This window comes from Haemaphysalis longicornis, unplaced genomic scaffold, assembly GCF_048455015.1.
Source record: "Haemaphysalis longicornis isolate Haplotype H1 unplaced genomic scaffold, Haemaphysalis longicornis Haplotype H1 scaffold_7, whole genome shotgun sequence".
Taxonomy (NCBI): Eukaryota; Metazoa; Arthropoda; class Arachnida; order Ixodida; family Ixodidae; genus Haemaphysalis; species Haemaphysalis longicornis.
The window spans coordinates 164,673,459-164,691,789 of record NW_027526422.1 but is presented as its reverse complement, the minus strand read 5'-3'; the positions used below and the strand labels follow the sequence as shown (position 1 = coordinate 164,691,789).

The 18,331-nt window shown below is 46.4% G+C and overlaps 1 protein-coding gene across 1 annotated transcript in view; it reads right to left on the bottom strand.

Annotated features, from left to right (window-relative positions):
• Positions 1–12,647: 12,647 nt before the first annotated feature.
• Positions 12,648–18,331, bottom strand: part of LOC144147186 (uncharacterized) — a 45,507-nt gene continuing 39,823 nt past the window's right edge. Inside the window, exons 2-3 of the mRNA XM_077679256.1 lie at positions 13,522–13,746; positions 12,648–13,157 (exon numbers count right to left, since the gene is read on the bottom strand). Of these exons, the coding sequence (XP_077535382.1) occupies positions 12,931–13,157; positions 13,522–13,746 (452 nt within the window). The 3' untranslated portion in view covers positions 12,648–12,930. The remainder of the gene's footprint in view (positions 13,158–13,521; positions 13,747–18,331) is intronic.

The window sequence follows — 18,331 nt, the reverse complement described above, 5'->3', positions numbered from 1 at the left end:
ACCTCAGGACATCCCAATGTCCGTCCGCGTTCATCCGTGCGTACACCACCATGAAGCCAAGATCTGTGCGGAAACAACCTTAAATGGCACAAGAACACTCCAAAACACTCGAAAACAGGCACAAACATAACCTAGCAACGAAAAAACGCCCAAAAACACCGGTGTAGTAGTGTTTTGATAACGTTTTATTACACGGTGACTACATCGAACTATGCTAGATGGCGCTACGCGTAAACACGAGGCGGCGCCGCGGTGTACTGCGTATCTGCCGCGTATATAAGCGGGTTCCGGAAATCACACCCTCTTCTCGCCATGGACGGAAACGAGCGTAAGAAGCATTCCGCTGGTGCTCAACGTCTACGAACACAATGAACATCCTCGAAAACGAATAACCCCCCGTCTTAGAACTCAACTCTCACGGCTCAAATCGAATGACGGTCGGGTCGCAAATCGGATATCACTCGGGCACAACTTGAATGTCATTTCGAATTTGCGTACTCCACACCCTCACCATCACCCACGGAGTGGAGATGCTGCCATTTTTTAAAGGAAACACAGCCTATATTTATTACTGAGCCAACCACGTGGGCATAAGTTGCAACAATTCGAATACAATAACTGGCACGTCTGAGCAAATTTAATATATTTATCGGAAGCCCACGGAAGGATGTCATTTAGGTACGAAAATTCTCAGTCGCACAAAAAAATCATTCCCTCAAAATCGTTGCGCGACAGAGAATTTGCGTACTCAGTCGCACAGGGAACGATTACCTCATTTTATGTTTGACATTTGTGTGTTACTGCGCCTACAAATGAGATACGTTTTTGGATTTCCGTTTTTCTTACCGTTAAGAATTTGTTGTGTTTTAGTGTTCACTTACGTTGTTGCACTTCTTTAAGATGAAAACATGTGCTGGTCTTCATTATGTACTATATTCCTTCGCTGTTGGGTTAAGTTTCTGAGTGCACATTAATACGTTACTAGCCCGCGACGTAAGGCGTCGATTTCAAGTGTTCTTTCGATATGTGGTGTGTAATAAATACTGTTGAGTGGTGGCAGGACGAATAGCAGGAACAATGGGTGAACGCGAAGGGATATGTTTACATATTTTGGGCCATCAAAGACAATGCACCCAGTGACGCCACGCACCACGCGCACAGCTTCGTCGTCATTGTCTGCTCTTGGTGACAATATATCTTCAGTTATAAGGTGTCTTTTTCATGCGACTGAACAAGGGGCTGAACACACGACGGAACCATTGGTATTAAATTGCCTTTATTGGTACTGGAAAGTAGAACGTATCATTTTGAGTAATTATTTTTTTGTTCTTAAAAAGACACAACAGTGATTTGTAAACACTGCTGCACCACTAGTGCAAATTGTTGGTTGGGGTCTCCATGCCATGTTTCTATCACTCTCGCTGTGTTTACGTGAATTTGTTCGGTAAAAAAATCAGATAAAAAATGCTGTCCGCCTCTCTGCATGCTCCTTGCTATTTCCTATGAAGTTTTGTGTGACGTCAAAACAAGGTGGCTTGGCTTGACAGCGCTACTGCACAGCTCACCCACACTCTACTGAATCAGTCGGCCTAGGTTTAGTCGGGTGGCCATCACGGGTCGTCGCAATGTGTTCGTTCAGTTGGAACTAAGCCGCGACACGCTTTTGCGTGCTATAGTTTTTCGAGCTCATGCGTCTACGTCGCCCCACACAACCGTATAGGCGGCGCTTCGCTGACTGGTACGCTTGTAGGAAAATCTAAGGCCACTTGAAGGCAGCAGAAGTGTCGGTGACGTTAATATATGTACTAAGGAAATTAAAGCAACCAAACCTTTTACCGTACAGCGTAACACCGAGGGGCGAGAAGCACTATTTTGCCCTGGCTGAACCAGTCCTGTGATCAGCAACACGACCACACATCTGCGAACGCTTTTCCACCTTAGGAATGCAGTCGCTATAGGTGAGATATTTGTGCAAGTTTGGGGGATGCTTACTGGACAAGGGCTGTTCAACAAATAGTCATCTAAGCAGCTTGCATTTCTAAAACTGAATAAAAATGTTAACTTCCTGTACATTATATACTTTATATTTCCGCCTTTGCCAGCTATGCCGTATGTCCGAGTGCTGTACAACACTAGTGCATGTTTATTTGTTTTATATAGCTCATTGATTTGTTTTTGTCATTGTTTTTTCTACTGAATTCGCCGTTTTTCTCTTTAACGTTCACTGCTACATGAACGAGTTCGCGGATGCGTGCAGACTGACACTGGCGCCCTGGCGAGTACTCGTTGGCGTTTTGTTGTCATAAGCACCGACTGGTTTCGGACACAATCCCAAATAAGGCGACCCTTGGCCTGCTGTGTACACGCCTCTTACGATAGAGGCACAATCCAGGCAAGCTGCAAAGGTACGGGGAAAGCGCATCGCATTTGAGCGTCTTTGGTGATGTGGATGGCGTGTATCCACTGCTTACGCCTCGGCTAGTGATTGTTTCAATGCCAAGCCGTTCTGATAGGCTTACCTGGCGTATTTTACAGCCGACAAGATGAAAAAAGCGCGGTATGCCGACTACTGAGACGTCCAGAATAACCAGCCAATAATAGCGTCGTATGCCAGGCAAGTTAGTATAGGGTGGAAATGAAAAAAAAAACGGCATTCCTTTACAGGGTTAAAACACCCTTTGAATGGTCCCGTGCCGTCGATATTTGGCAAAGTGTTCAACCACGGTCTCCGCGTTCGGCTGCCGGAGGGGTGCTGTTGGTCCGGCCATCCCATTCCGCCGAAGAGAGCGTAATTTCAAAGGGGCCGTTTCGCCGTTTACAGACGCACCGCAGCGCGCGGTGCCGATGGTTGAGAGCAACAGCCGGCCGTGCTGCGGCGGTCCGCGAAATGGCTTTTGGCAGCTTTTGCTCCGTATGACAAACGTAAACGGCCGTCGCTAAGAATAGAGAGCAATATTACACCACCTGGTGATGCATATATGTCAGCTACGGTGGCGACTAGACGGGTTTATTCCACATGCGCTGTCCCTTACTATGCTCCACGAAACGGACTATGTATTTCCGATTATACCGCCGTTGCGAACTTTCCCGCGTTTAAATGATGTTCAACTCATAAACAGGTATTGTTATTTCCTGGGCTGGCATACTGTCTTAATTCAGTTATGTACAGCCAAGGCTATTAAGTTGCGACAACGGGTGGCCGCTCTTCCTTCTGACATTCGAATCAATCTTTATTGGACGCAATACCGGTTGATACTGAAAAACGCTGGAAGCGAATTACGTTCAGTGATTCCTGAACGACATTGTAATCTCTCTGGCACATCTGCGTTATGCTCTTACGTTTCCGATTTCAGCTGCAGCAAACAAACAAAAACTAACTTAAATCTGTACTCCGTTTTTATTTCTTTTTAAAGGTATTTCGGTGCCTACTGGGAAGCGGAGTGATCACTTATCTGTATGAATACCTAAAATACAAAATCTTTTCGTTACTGATTTCACGTCCCATCTTAGAAGTAACTTATCGCTTCAGTTTGGTTTTAATGTTAGCCATTTATGCTCATCCTAAATTACCTTACACAAGCGCACAGGAGAGTCCAGGAGCCTCATGGATTATTTACATAATCATTGCTTAAGCATTAAATACTTCATTACGCAAAAATATGGACTTGTAGTTCACCGCAAGTGAGATATGATTAAAAAAATTGTAGGCGATGCAAACAAAAAAAAATACAAGAAGACACGGTGTATTTGGATCAGGAAATTAAATTCGGAGCCGACGGATAGCCAGCTGTCAAACACACTTCGCCTGCGAAACGGCCAGTGAATGCGCTGTTGCCTTGACAATGCCCGTACTGTACGGAGAAGACTTCGGACATTTCCCACATGATGTGGGCATACCAATCAACTCCCAACCTGGCCCCAAAACCCAACCCCACCCGGGAGGACTGGGAGACAGCCCTGCTCGGCTGCTCCGACTTAGTGAGCCAGAAGGCCCTGGTCGACCGAGCCCGAGCCGCGGCGATCGCCAATGGGCTTCTGTAATGAGAAGCCCACCCAGTGATTGTTAGAGGTGGCGTCTTCCGGGCCACCCTAAACATTTTCCCAGTATATATCAGCAATAAAGTTTTTCAGACAGACAGAGCCTTATAGGCTGGTACTCAGGTCTACAGTTCTCAGCGGGAGCTGTAAAACACGGGCGCCCACGGGAGGGGCGCGTCGCAAGAAGATGCAAGAGAAAAAAAATGACGCAAGGCGTACAAAGATGCAAGTTCTTGATGCTGCAGAAACCACTCCTAATCGAAGCTTTCTCAACCGTTACGACACGTCGATTATACGCCATACATATCCCTCTGATGACTAAGAGATTGTCGAAGTAGAAGTTTACACAACCACGGCAGACATATATATATTGAAGATCGCATAGCCTAAAATAAAATGCATTCGTATTCTTGCAAATAGGCAAAGCGTCTCTGTGAACGTTTTTAGAGGTGAAATGTTACAGGCTAGGTTCCGATCCATAGCTGCGAGAGTCAACAGGGTGCGCGGGGGCATAACGAGCCACTTAGGCTGTCACAAAAGGAGTTCTTATTCTGGGGTTCGAGAGGCGTCTCCAAGACAGTACCAAGATGCCCTTTGCAAGGTTAGTCATTGGCGCTTCGCAATCCACTCACCTCTCCGCCGCTTCTCGAAATTCCCATTTCTGGCCCTGCGATGCGGTCCCCGTGGGGCGCGCTGGTTCCTTTTTCGGAAGCGTCACACACCGGGGTCCTGTCGCTGATCCTTAGAAGTTCAATGTCCACGCGCGCACACACATACACGCTCTCTATACAAGATTAAAACCAGCGTAGTCTCTTTTAGCGCCGGTTCCCAGGATTGGTGGTTCTGCCGGATGACACCGTACTAGTATTGCACCACGCACCGTTTCTTGAGGCCAACCACCTTCCGAAGTCTTTTCGGCGAACACGAGCCGTCAGTGCCCGTCACAGCTGGAAGAGTAGGTGGTAGGGAAGAGATGCGCTTATGCTGGGATGAAAACAGCGTGAACTTTAAGACCAAAGAACTGGAACGTAAGGACAGCCGCTGGTATAAAAACTGAAGTTTATTATGAAGATGAGTGAATATGAACACTTAACAAAAACAATAAAAACACTCCGCTTGAGCAAAACAAGTTTACAAAAGCCAGGGTAATAAGGCGACTAGATAGACACCTGCTACAGTCCACGCCCATGCTGATATGCAATCTCTTTTGGATGAAGACACAGGCTTGCTTATATGACACATCTGTCCACTCTTTCTGCTATGTGAAACGCTTCCACAATTTCGCTGGGCGTTTGTTCATGGTGCCTGATTAAAACGTCAGTGGCAGGAAAATTAAGTTTACATCCACGGAGCTCAGTACAACGTGAAAAAATATGGGATGATGGGGAGCCCTTTAATGACAATTCATGCTCTCTCAAATGCACATTGATACAACGAGTCTGTTACTTTTTTGGCGTTGTTCATATTCTCACTCGTATCATCCAAGAATATGTTTTTCCAACTAGCCCAGCTTGCAACTCTCTGGCGAAAAGATAGGCGAGGGGGGAACAGAGAGGTGCGGGGAGCCATGTACACCTGTCGGAGTGCCTGGCACGGAGCAGCGGCCCAATTTGCCCTTTTCAATGCGGTGTGGCGCCCTCTTGAGGTAGCGACGGAAAGCAGATCGGAGGTCAAGGTTAGAACGGTGCGTCGTGGTTCTTGCCTTCGGCGTAAGCGCGTTGTTTTTTGACGCTCGAAGAGAGGGTAGCTTTCCGTCTCACCTAGTCGCTTTTTTTTAAATCTTATCCTTCCCCTGACGACTGCAACTGCATCAGCATGCAATCGCCAGGGGAACAATTCATTCCGGGAGGCTTTCTTGCCATTACCAACGGCTGGACAGGCTTGGCCCGGTTGGCTACCCATAATACCCTAGTTACACTGGTACAGTTAACCACGGTTAAGCGAACCGCGGTTTGGCAAAACCGCAGTTTGATGCGTTACACGGCAGGGGAAACTGCGGTTGCCCCGCTAACCATGGTTAACGCAAACTGAGCTTAGCCACCTCTGTTCAGTCACGCTTACCGCAGTTCCCGCAGCCGCAGTGCTCAAAATCGCGCAAGTCAGTTCGGACGCAAGTGGCGGCGCATCAGCGGAGGCAAAAAAAAAAAATCACCTGGCATTCGGGGGAGACGAAGGTTCTCAAATAGCGGGCGCCGCAACGCTGGCGTTTTTTGCGTTGCGGTCAAATATCGGTATGACGGTGCGGTCAAATATCAAATATCAAGCGGCGGTCAAATATCCACCGCGATGCTAAGCCTAAAGTTCCCAACACCGAGCAGACCTGAGCAAACCAAGCCGGTTGCCAGCATTTGGGGAAGCCCCTCTCCTCACCGCGCGCGAATGCGATGCGTTTGGTTCTGAAGCGACTGCTTTAACGATATTTCGTTTTGTCTACACTGTTTCTCTTTGTTTTTTCTCGTCAAGTTAAAGGTGTCGTAATTTATTTTTGTTACGCTCACAACCAAGTGATCGCGGTCACCACAATCGGAATTTCGTGTGTAACAGACAAAACCGGAGTTTGTGTCAACCGCGGTTAAAGTTTCGTAACCACGGTTAAGCTTCACTGTGGCTACTTCCGCTTCCCATTTTCAGACTGACGCCTCGCAGCCCTAATCCAGGCTTCTCGGCGTTGCCTGTCGCGCGTAGCTGGTGGGAAGCGAAAAAAACGCTTCTTCTAGTCACCCTTGGCCCGAGAGGTGCCATTGTACGCAGCACACGAAAGCGGCATTGCATTCAAACGACACATAAGTGGCTAGATATTTGCAGTTCACGTTGCCGACGATGCATGGGACTCAGCCGAGTATCGGTGGACGCTGCAGACGGATGTTGCAGTGGTCCTCCAAACAGTTTCTCGCGTTCACCGCTAGTGCTTCGCGCGCGCATGCGCAGTGGCGTCTTGAAAAAGGCGAATTGCGGGGAGAGATATGCCAGGAGAGAATAGACACGTGCTGGGCACCCGTGTCGCCACCTGGTGGAGGAAGGCGAAGATGCGGCCGCCGCCGAGATACGCGCGCGCCACAAAGACAGGCCAGGAGGCTACGTGCGCCGCGGAACCATGTGAGATTCAGGAAGAAGAACGTTCAGCTCTAGTCGCTCGTACAGGGGCGAGTCTTAAAAATAGCGCGATGTAAAACAGAATGACGAAAACGCCGTGTTTTCATTGCAAACATGTCTGAACATCATTAAGAAGCTACACCTCGAAAACACCTTGACACTAGGCCTAGACAGGGCAGTGAAGCTTTCCCTATCAACAAGGGTTAACCAAGGCACCGCGATTTTTTTCTTCCTTGCAAAACGGTCCGTCAGCGATCAGGAACACACATAAAAGCTACAAGACCAGTTTTGGATCAAGAAATGAACGAGTTCCGCAACGCGTTGATTTTCGCAAATCTGTTTAATCCTTAAAACATCATCTTTAAAGCTCCCTGTTTTGTGTAGCCTTGCCAACAGAGTATGAATTGAAGCTACGTGGGGTGCTTCATTTTCGATTCGCCATTACGTTTTCGAATGGCTTTTGATTATTCTCCCACGGGTTTCTTAGCTGCTTCTTCTTGTCACCCTGTAAAGCGGCAGTCGACGACGATGGTGAATTTCGCTGAGTGTTCCTTTCCGCCCTTCCCCTGTGATGTACGGACGGGGACGACCGCCTGCCGCGGCCGGCTGAATTCAAGCGCGAGTTGGCGAAGGCCTCGTAGGGGGGTGGGGGAGGGGGGGCAGATGGGGGCAGTTTTGAATGGCGATAGTATTTCTTGGGCTTGGATATGTATATCTGTTCCTCGATTCGGGCTTCCTTCCAAAAGCAGAAATAAATGATAAAAAAGAGGTATGAATAGATAGACTCGTTCCAAACTACAAAAACATGGGGCATAAGCCATGCCTGTCTATATTATTCAGCTATAAGCGAACCTTTGTCACAATTGAGGCAAACTGTCCGCATACAACTGTGAGTATACGCGTTTCAAAAAATGAGAATACAAGTTCGGGTGATTTGAAGGTAGCGAACGAAGAACAAGCAAGTTAAAATTGCCCAAAAAAAGATTCACCTCTTGCGAGATGGAAGCAAGCACAACAAAGCTGTTCGCGTACCTACTCACTTCCCTGCAAATGTCCAAAGAAGATAGCCTTCAACGGCCCCCGCACGTAACTCTCTCTTTTCCCTCCACCACCTACCTGTCACGTTCGCTCCTTCGGTCTCGCTCCTCCAAAGATAAACACTCTCCAAGTTCCCGCAGTCAATTCAATTTTGCCGCCTTGTAGCGCAAGCTTGTCATCTATTGGAACCTTTCTTAATGTTGGAATCAATGCGGCCCGAGGCTCTGTCAGGGATTCATTTTGTAGTGTGGTCAAAGTAGTGTTTTCAACCCGCGTTTTTGCTATGGCAAATGTAAAACGCACATGTATTTTCAAGTAAAACGCTTGCACGAAAATACGAACTAGGAAAAGATTTTATCGTTGGGACGATTTTGTCTATATAAACATCTCATTAATAAACATAAATAAATAAAAAATCTCGTCTCAATATTTTTAGCTTTTGCTCGGTGGCTCCGGTGCACACGGTAAGAGCATTGCCATTTTTAATACCGTTTTTAACTACCGGTTAAAAATGGCATAAAATATGGACCACATCGTCTTGCGACGACGGTGGTTGACCGTGAAGCTTTTTTGTGGTGAATTCTTCGGTTGTGCAATTCCACACTGCGAGCATCACGAGGTATGCACCACTTTTCTAGAATACGCACAGCAACTCTCGCGTGTGCATTCCTTAGTCTTAACGTTTGCATTTGGGGTGTACGGCGCGAATCGGTACCTGCTGCTCGGCGTTCATTGAGCAGTTATTTGAGTGGGTGCCGGTTCGAGATGTTGAATCCGAAGATGTGGCGTTAGGCCTAGATTAAAATCTCAAAATGGGAAGTTCGGCATAACGCCTTGTTGTTAAGAGCCTTAACACGAACAGCGGCGCCATTCTCATCCCACGTCGGCCTGTGAGCAACGGCTGTCGATGTTTACCTCAACGTTTTTACATTCCGCGCCTCGTCGGTTGCTTTGCGTCGGCGCGTTAAACCCTACTAACAATCAACGTTTTTAGATTAGGTCAATTGGCAAAAATCGCGGCGATCCAGTACCGCGGTGCGGGGAGGTGCTGCCACTGACCATGTGGTGGCGCTGCGGTAGCGTTGAGATCGGTCTCGGCGCGCCGTCTGCTACTCATTGGTTGGAAAGTTGCCGGTGAACGACCTCCACACACCGTTAACGTTCTTTTTTGAAATGCAAAATCCAACTTCGCTCTAATCTTGGGTTTTAGTGACCAGAGCTTTACATTTTTATGGACATTGTGACGGGAAACAACCTGTTCTTAAGACAAAAAAGGGAAGAAAAACACTGCACAATCCGCCGCTTGTTTTCGGGTACTTCCCATTTGAATGGCCGTTTATTTTTTCCCACTACGGTATTCCTTACCGCTCAGTAATATAAAAGAATACCGGAACACGTCTCACGCTACTGAAACTGAGGAAACGCCTACAATAGTCAACCACCATCTTGGAATCAACAAAAGACGCATTGGAATTTTTATAGATGCTGTGAAAGCAAATGCAGTAGGTGCATTTTCCCAGGAACACATTTAGAATCCCAACAAAACTGATCAAGTAAGCCGAATAGAAACCAAGTGCTGCAACAGCAGTTGCCTTGATTAATGAAAAATCAAGGAAAGTTCACACTACCGCGCTACACTTGAAGGTGGTGAAGCTGGACGCAACCTTCACGACCATCATCATGGATTAGGTTGACGATTGCAGCCAATTTGTTACTTCTTTGCTGCTGCAACGACCTTTACTCCATCATTGTTGCTGTAAGTGTGAGCTTCTTTCCCTTTTTGAAGTAATAATCATTGGCCATCACCTTTGACAGGCATACGGGCCTTTTTTGTTTGAATGGTTATGATGTTCAACGCGTTGACGTTACACAGGCGATGAGGCGCGCCGTAAACGAAGTAATTTTGAACGCCTGACGATCTTTAACGAGCGCCGAAATCTCGAACACACGGGCGGTTTCGCTTTTTGCCTCCATCAGAAAAGCGGTCGCGGGAATCAAACCCGCGTCCTACTTGTCTTTCTCGTTCCGAGCAAGTGTTGCCAAGAATACGGCGAATGCTGGAGATTTTTCTTTGCAAATTTTTTTTGGTGGGTCTGCTTGGCCTGATTAATGTGCGCCGGGAACGCTTGGCTGTCGCCACGAGGCACGAACACACGAGCGCTCGGAATTTTCTTGGTTTTTTAAACGGCCGGGCGGTGGCCGAAATCTTGGACAGTCTCTATAAGTGACTATGCTTGGCTTGACAAACCTTCGCAGGCGACAGTAGGCGGTCACAGGGAGGCTCGCACACACTAATGCTCTGAATTTTATTCTTTTTGGGAGCTTTCCCGGCTCAGTTCCTGTTTATTAAGAGGCGTGTTCGCTCAAGGCAGCGACTCATTGGGTTCGGCACTGTGCCCGAAGGCAGCCGACGCTTACGTCAACCCCATGCCAACGAGGAGTCGCAAGCGCGCCAGTGTGAGTCTGCACGCGATCCACTAACTCGCAATAGTATGAATGAAGGTTACAATGTAAAATAGTGAAATCAGTACAAAAAACATTGCCGCATTAAGAAAAATCCCCTTAAAGAACAGCTGTCCTATCGAGTATTTGACGATTCGGGGATTGGACGACACTGCACGCGGTGCTTTAGACAAGTCGACCATTGCCCCAGCGTTTGCAATTGCGAGTCGAAATATAAAGTATATATACCTTATTGCCTTTTTACTGCTTTTTAGTTTCGGCATTTTCATTAGGTTAGATCACTATTTCTCCCCTTCTTCACTAAAGCTTCTACAGTGAGTTTCTTCGCCCCAATTGCAACGCATATGCTGACTCTAGCGACTGCATTCCTCATGCACGAAATGGGATCGCAAATGTGTGGTCGTGCTGCTAATTGCTGCGATAGTTCACGCAGCGAAAAGTGCGTCCGAACCTTGGTTTTACTCTCTGCGAAAACGGCTAGCTTGATTTTAATGTCTCAGTACCTGTATTAGGTTCGCTGACTCTTCTGTAGCATTTACTGGGCTAAAATGTTTCACTAGCGTACCAGCAAGCGAAAGGTCGCATCTACGCTTATGTGAAACCATTTACACTTCATGGACTTTACTGAGCTTCATACAGTCTACCAACTAAAAAGTTAACAGCACCTTCTCCCTGGGAGAAATCGTGCCGTGGCTTAGATTTAACTGAGCGAACAAATGGCGATCACGACCCGCTGGCGGCAGCCCAGTGACTGTGTCGGACGCTCGGCGAACCCCGCAGTAGCAGAGTGAATCCAAGCCATCCTCCAGTAAGCGTCATAGAACTGGGCGTGGAGGATCGAGAGAGGCGGACAGCACTTTAGCATTGATTTTTCCAATTAATGAAGTCGCGTGAACGAACCTAGAGTCACCCGCTACAGTTGCTGAGTAGCCGTGGCTTTGTGCTGCTGAGCCCAACGCGAGTTCGATTCCCAGCCGTGGCGGCCGCGACATATTTGAGTTGTAGCATTTAAAAGGCCAAAGTAATGTAAGAGGAAGCGTACACCAATAGTATACATCCGTCGCGCTTGTGAAACATCAATGATCGCTGCAACGTTTGCCACACTTTTGCTGCTCCTATCCAAAGTTGAGGCCATCCTCCGCACCATGTATACATTGAATGATATCGTTTATGCTCTATGGTGCATACATTTTGACTGCTTTTTGGTTTCTCGTTGAGAAAACACTCAGTAATTCCTTTGCCCAGAATCGTTGTCGACGCAGGAATGCGCCAGTTCTTATTGGCTGCGACCCGACCTGCATGCATGAAGGGGGTAGGTGCCAGCATCACAGTCCGATGGACTACATAGGCCTGGGGGATTCCTTGATTTTATCATTAGGTTTACAACCTTTCACATAAGTAATGTACTTCCACAATTCTGGAACCGATAAGTATGCTCACACACCCAATGCAGAATTTTTATGCGCATCCATGCGAAATGAAGTTGCTGTTTTGGGCTAAGTTTCTGGTGTTCACGGTTTATTGTGGCTAAATTGTGTGAGAATGATAGCCCGCCGTTTGATGGGTGATACTGTTTCTTTGGTCGCAATTACTCCACAAAATTTTTATTTGCCAATAAATATTTACTTGTGGAACTACTGTAACATATCTGCGGTTGACTTTGTAACCTGCGCACTTGGCGCAGGTAAAATGCGGTACAGAGCTGCCCATTTTTTCTACTTTTTTCTTGTGGTTTATTTGTGTTTCGAGGCCTTTTATTACGTCCGAATTGTATGAAGGCGACGGATGAGATGAACCAATGTTATTAAGCAACTTCGGATCTTTTGTTTCACGTCCGTCAACCAGAGTACTACATATGCCGTGTTGTAACGAGTAAATTTGCTAACATCACCTGTGTTGGGTTGTTGTGGATATGCTACAAAAATTTTGTCGTCTTGTTTGAATGTTTTAATAATTGGCGTTAATATTAGAGGCCAGTTCAAAAATTACACGCTGATGTTTCCACTTTATTTTAAAAAACTATGATGCATAATAAGTGCTATGAACACTAAGTGTGTGTATTTCGCTGAAGACAATTATCGTGTACATACATTTTGTAAAAGGTCGTTTTTTGGGTACAGAAAAAAATTTCTAAAAACAAAAGTGCTGCTACTGTTGCTAAACAGTCTCAAGTGGCCTTAAAGCTGCAGCAGCGTTCCTCAAGATTGGCCGTTGTTGCCCGGCTACAGCGCGGGGCACTGCAACCGCATATGTAACTACCATTTGTACAAAAGAATAACTCTTGGTGCCGCGGGTGTTCTAGTCATCCAGGAAAGCGAAAATAGGGGGCAGGACAGGCTCCTCCCCCAAGTCGTCGAAATCAGGATCTGGGCAGGCATATCCTCCGACAGGATGCTGGTCGTCCATAGGTTGCGCGGCAGGAACGTTCTGTTCGCAGTTCTCGCGGGTTCCAGAAGTGTCTTTGTCGGCAGGGTCTGCATCAGGCGGACAAAGCAGTCGTGGCCACTTGCATGGTCCCTGGTCGTCTGCGCATGGAGAATGTTGAAAAAAAAAAACAAATGAATAAAACTAGTTTACGAGGAATTTGAAAACACTAACTCAAAGCGAGCAAACTGTACTTGCTAAGCTGTTGTGTTGGACATAAAGGTACTCATCGTCCAGAAGAGATGTAGACAAAATATCAGCATATTGTCCCCGTCCGAACCTTTCAAAGGTCCCAAAAACTTTGCACGAGCTTAGTGAAGATGGTCACTCAAATAAGGAGAATACATAGTATGAGCGCATTCCATACTTAAAAGGGAGGAAAACAGAGCACCCGATGTTAAAGAGCATAAAAAGAGACCCTAACACAAACACGAGAGAATAGACGAGGTGGGGTTTAGCACATACCGTCGACATGGTCTCCGGGACGTTTCCGCCTTGAAATATCATTCAGCGGGACGGCAGGCTCGTCGTTATCGTCACTGCTGCTGTCAGAAGGCGCGTCTTCGCGGTGGTTGCGGCGGGACATGAAGCAGTGCACGATCAGGTTCTCCAGCTGCAGGCGACGCAGAAGCCCCGGGTCCCGACGGCTCTCTCGACGCCTCTTATCCAAGACCGCCATCTTCTTCCTGCCTGCAATGATAATAGAGTAAACATTTGCTTCCATGACTGGGAACGACACAGACGTATACTCAACCAGCGCGGAGTGAAACGACACACAGCCTACTCGATGCGAAGCTCAGAGCAGACTGAAGGCAGCTTCCGTTCTCTGACACGTGCTACCACCCCCCTCGCATCCTTTCCCTTGATAGAAAAAGAGGGAGTGAGGTTTCGGCGGCTGCATGACCTGCTGAGATAAGAAACGTGACTAAGGGCTGCGCTTTTTCAAGGCCAGGTGTGCATTAGCTTGAAATGTGTTATCTTCGTCCATGGAATGAGCAAAGAAAGTGACCTTGGGCAGCAGGTGTCTTGCCCCTTTGTTGTTTCCGCTGTTTCTGATTTACTTGGTCTTGACCTGTTTGTTGTCGCAATCTCATTTCGTTTCCCGTAACATAATATATTCAATAACTATCAATCAATCAATCAATCAATCAAATGCTTTTTTTATTTTCACCAGTACTGCACTCAGTGAAAAAGGAGTGCACGGAGAAAAAGCGGCTAACTAGAAGGAAGAGCTTAACGCTGTTCAGGAATGACTTATTTGTCTGGTGACCTGTTAGCTATTGCCAGAACCCAGAGCACTTTCGTGTGGAAATTTGAACACATGGAGCGCGCCTGCCTTTAAAATTGCATGTACATTCTTTGCCGAGTACACAAAAGCTCCAACAGGGTGACGTCCTGTATTTCCAATGAATGCATTATTAGCGAATTCTAATGAGTGTAAATCTTGATTATTTAGCCGCCGTGGTGGCTAGGGCTTTGTTCTGATGAGCACGAGGACGCGTGTTCGATTCCCGGCATGGGTGGCCGCTTCTCTGATGGAGGCGGAAAGCAAAAATTCGTGGGTAGGAGATGTCGGAGCGCGTTAAAGATCCCCAGGCTGTAAACATTGTTCCGGAGCCCTCCACTATTGCGCGCCTCATCGTCTGCTTTGCGTCGGCACGTTATATTCTACAATCAATCAAGCATTTATTATTTGCCGAAAGAAATTTCAACACAAAAAGTGGAAGTACAATAAAACCATCAACAATGGCCAAATTTTGAGGTGCCACCCTCACGCCATTTAGAGCAAAATAGAGCATTTAGAGCAAACTGCAAACTTGAGTGACACTGTAACTATTTAGAAAAAAACAAGTTTGTGACGCCCTCTGCATGAAGGATTGGGGATAACTGATACGTGACTTTTGCGCAACAATTTTGTAAGCAAATACAAAGAAATCAAGAAAAATAATATCACCTAAAAATAAAATGTGAATTTAACCCGTGTCATTTACGCAATTTATACCCCCGTGTCATTTACGCCAATTTACCACTGATTTGCACAATAACATGGACAATAACTTGCAAACTGACTGTATTTTTCTTGATTTTTCTAAAGCTTTTGATCGTGTCGCCCATTGCCGTTTATTCTCTAAATTGTCCGCCCTTCGACTAGATTCTTTATCATTATCTTGGCTTCGTAACTTTCTTTTTATGCGGGAACAGTTCACGGTAGTGAATGATTGTACCTCGCCGCGGTCCCCAGTCACTTCGGGTGTGCCTCAAGGCAGCGTTCTCGGTCCCCTACTCTTCTTAATATTTATTAATGATTTGCCTTCACGCGTCACATCTTGCATGCGCCTTTTTGCTGACGACTGCATAATTTACCGGAAAATAAATGACCCCACTGACCACGTAACGCTTCAAAAAGACCTAAACCTTATCTGCGATTGGTGTAACACATGGCAAATGTCTTTAAACAAAATATCCTTTAGCCGAAAACACAAAAACTCTAACTTTTCGTATTTCCTGAACAACCATTTAGTTTCTGAGGCACTAACATACAAATACCTAGGCGTGCTCCTAACGGCAAATCTTTCATGGTCCACCCACATTAACGCCATATGTGCTAAAGCCTCACGATCATTAGGATACTTACGCCGAAATTTGCATGCTTCTCCGGCTAACCTTCGTAAACTATCCTATAAAACATTTGTATTACCACAACTAGAATTCACGTCCTCGGTTTGGTCCCCCTATCAAAATTATTTAGTTGACAAACTAGAAGCCGTACAAAATCGCGCAGCCCGGTTTATATCCAAATCATATGACTTCAGTTCAAGCATACCAAAAATAAAACATAATCTTTCACTAGAACCATTGCATATCCGACGGCAAATCGCGCTTCTATGCATGTTCCACAAATACAGTAATCGGGCCAGACCCTCCCCATTATCCACTGTAACCCCTCTTTCCACATCACGCAGATTATTTAATCAACGCAGCTTCACCAGAATTTACGGCACCACAGACTCTTTCAATTCATCTGCTCTCCCACGTGCTATCCGGTTGTGGAACGATCTGCCTGATAATATCGTATCGCTGACTAACCCAGAAACATTCCGCCATCAGCTGCACAAGCATTTTTACAAGTGAAACCACCAAACAGGAACGCTGGCATTCCTTTCTGTTAGCACCATGATGTTTTCCTTTTTCTTTCTATTTTTTTTTGCGGTTGCGGCTACCACACTAGATGTTATTATTGCTTGTACTTATTGTCTTGCCACTCTTGCTAGCTGCGATCATGTTCTTTTTTTCTTGTTTCACTGACCTGTTGCTGTATTATATATCCAGTTTTTGTATAACTTCTCTTGTTATTTTTTGTTTATCTGCTGTTTTTGCCCCCCCTTACCCAATGTCCCCGGGCCTGTAATGTATTTTGAATAAATAAATAATTAAATTAAAGAAGTAGGAACACGAAATGTTCGCGTTACGTTTTTTTCGGTGCTATGGGTGGCGATTAGCCCACTAATCATATAATGGCACATTAGCCGCTCGATCGCAGCGTGAATAATCATTTACGACGTAGTTTATTCGTGTAAGTTTCGGTTTTGACAAAACGAACGTGGAGCGGCCGCCATGACGGGAGTAGAATTTGACGCCACCAGTCTTTTTGCATCGCTGCCAGTCTGGACATCGAGTTTTTTTAGCATGTGTACTCGAGAGGAAACTGCGCCTGGTAAGCGATGTCGTCGTGGGGGTGTATGGGAAGAACCCGCTTTTGGCTTGGGGTTGACACGACAGTTGGATTTTTAACCAGTTTTTGGAATTTGCTTTCTTCGCTGTGCATCATTACGTCTACGAGCTACACGGAAGCCGAAATCCTTCCTGATCTGTGGTAGCCGTCTTCGGTTCAACAGCAGGCAGTGCGGGATGATACCTCACGTTGGTGAAGCCGCCGTCGAAAGACGTATGACTGAGCGAGTAATACGCAGGCGCAAAGTTTGGAGCTTACGAAAAAAAGAAACAAAACGTACGTCGAAGAAGGCAACATGCGGCAGATACGGGCGCCTGTATCCGTTCTGTCTTGTCCTCGTCAACGACTGTTTAACGACACGTTTTCTTTTCTCGTCAAGTATAAACCAACTCGTTCAGCGGGAAGTTTTCTTTTTAAACTGTACTTGACGGTCGGTGCACCGGTTCACCACGAAGGCGACTTTTTAAAGGCACGCTCAAAAAAAACTATGCAAACTCTTAACACAACTTATTACCTGATACAATGATAAAATAATACAATAAGAGTCTCGAATGAGTTTACCCCGCAAATGTTAACATATTTCATAACTAGCAGCTTGGCTTCAGAGTAAAAGGCACAATTTGTTCCGGCAAAAATACGCTTTACATTCTTTTTCCTTAGATTTAAAGCAGGCAGTTTTTTGTTCCACCTATATAATTGAACACTATTTTTCGCGGTTTTCGTGGCACTTTGTTTATATATTTGCGTTCACTCAAACGTTTCAATCCAAGCCAATGGTGAAACTAAGCCGAGCGCATGGGGTATTGGCGGTCCATGACGACACAGACGGCCTTCATGTGAGCCGCATAGACGCTAGTGTGAGATTTCTCTCTAGTGTGTATTGTAAGAAACTCTATGGGTCTGGCAAGAACGGGCTAGAGCGGCGGCGCGCGCGCACGCCGCCGCTCTAGCCTAACCGTGGGTCTAGACGTGCGCGCGAGCGAGCGCACGCGCTCGCCCAGACCTGCTGACGTCTTCACCATCCCTGCGTGGCCGGGAAGCATGACGTCAGTCCCAAAACCATGACGTGTACACACGGTGTAGCAGCGTGCGCCAACCGCCACCAGCGCGTCGGCCAGGTCACGGGAGCCCCGACGTCAGCAGTTTGGGGCAAGTAGCAGATGATGTCACGGAAAGCCCGCTCAGGGCTTTTCACGTTCGGGCAGAGATTAAAACTGATTTAAAATATGTTATACTAAAAGGTACTGCTGAAATTTGGTGGGAGATATCTCCTAATGAAAACGAAGCATTTTGCATAGTTAGCTTTGAATTTTCGTGTCGCTACTCATTTAACACCAAAAGAAAAATAAATCTTAAGGGAAGGGATGAAAAATTGCTCAGGAGCACTATATGTGTAATGCTTTTAAACTGCAGAAGAAATGCACAAACGGCAGCGTAGACCATTATTAGACATTGGTCGAAAGATGAAACGGCTTTATGCGCTATAAATGGGAGCAAATATGATATCATTGCTACACACAGAACACAAATAAGCCGGAATTG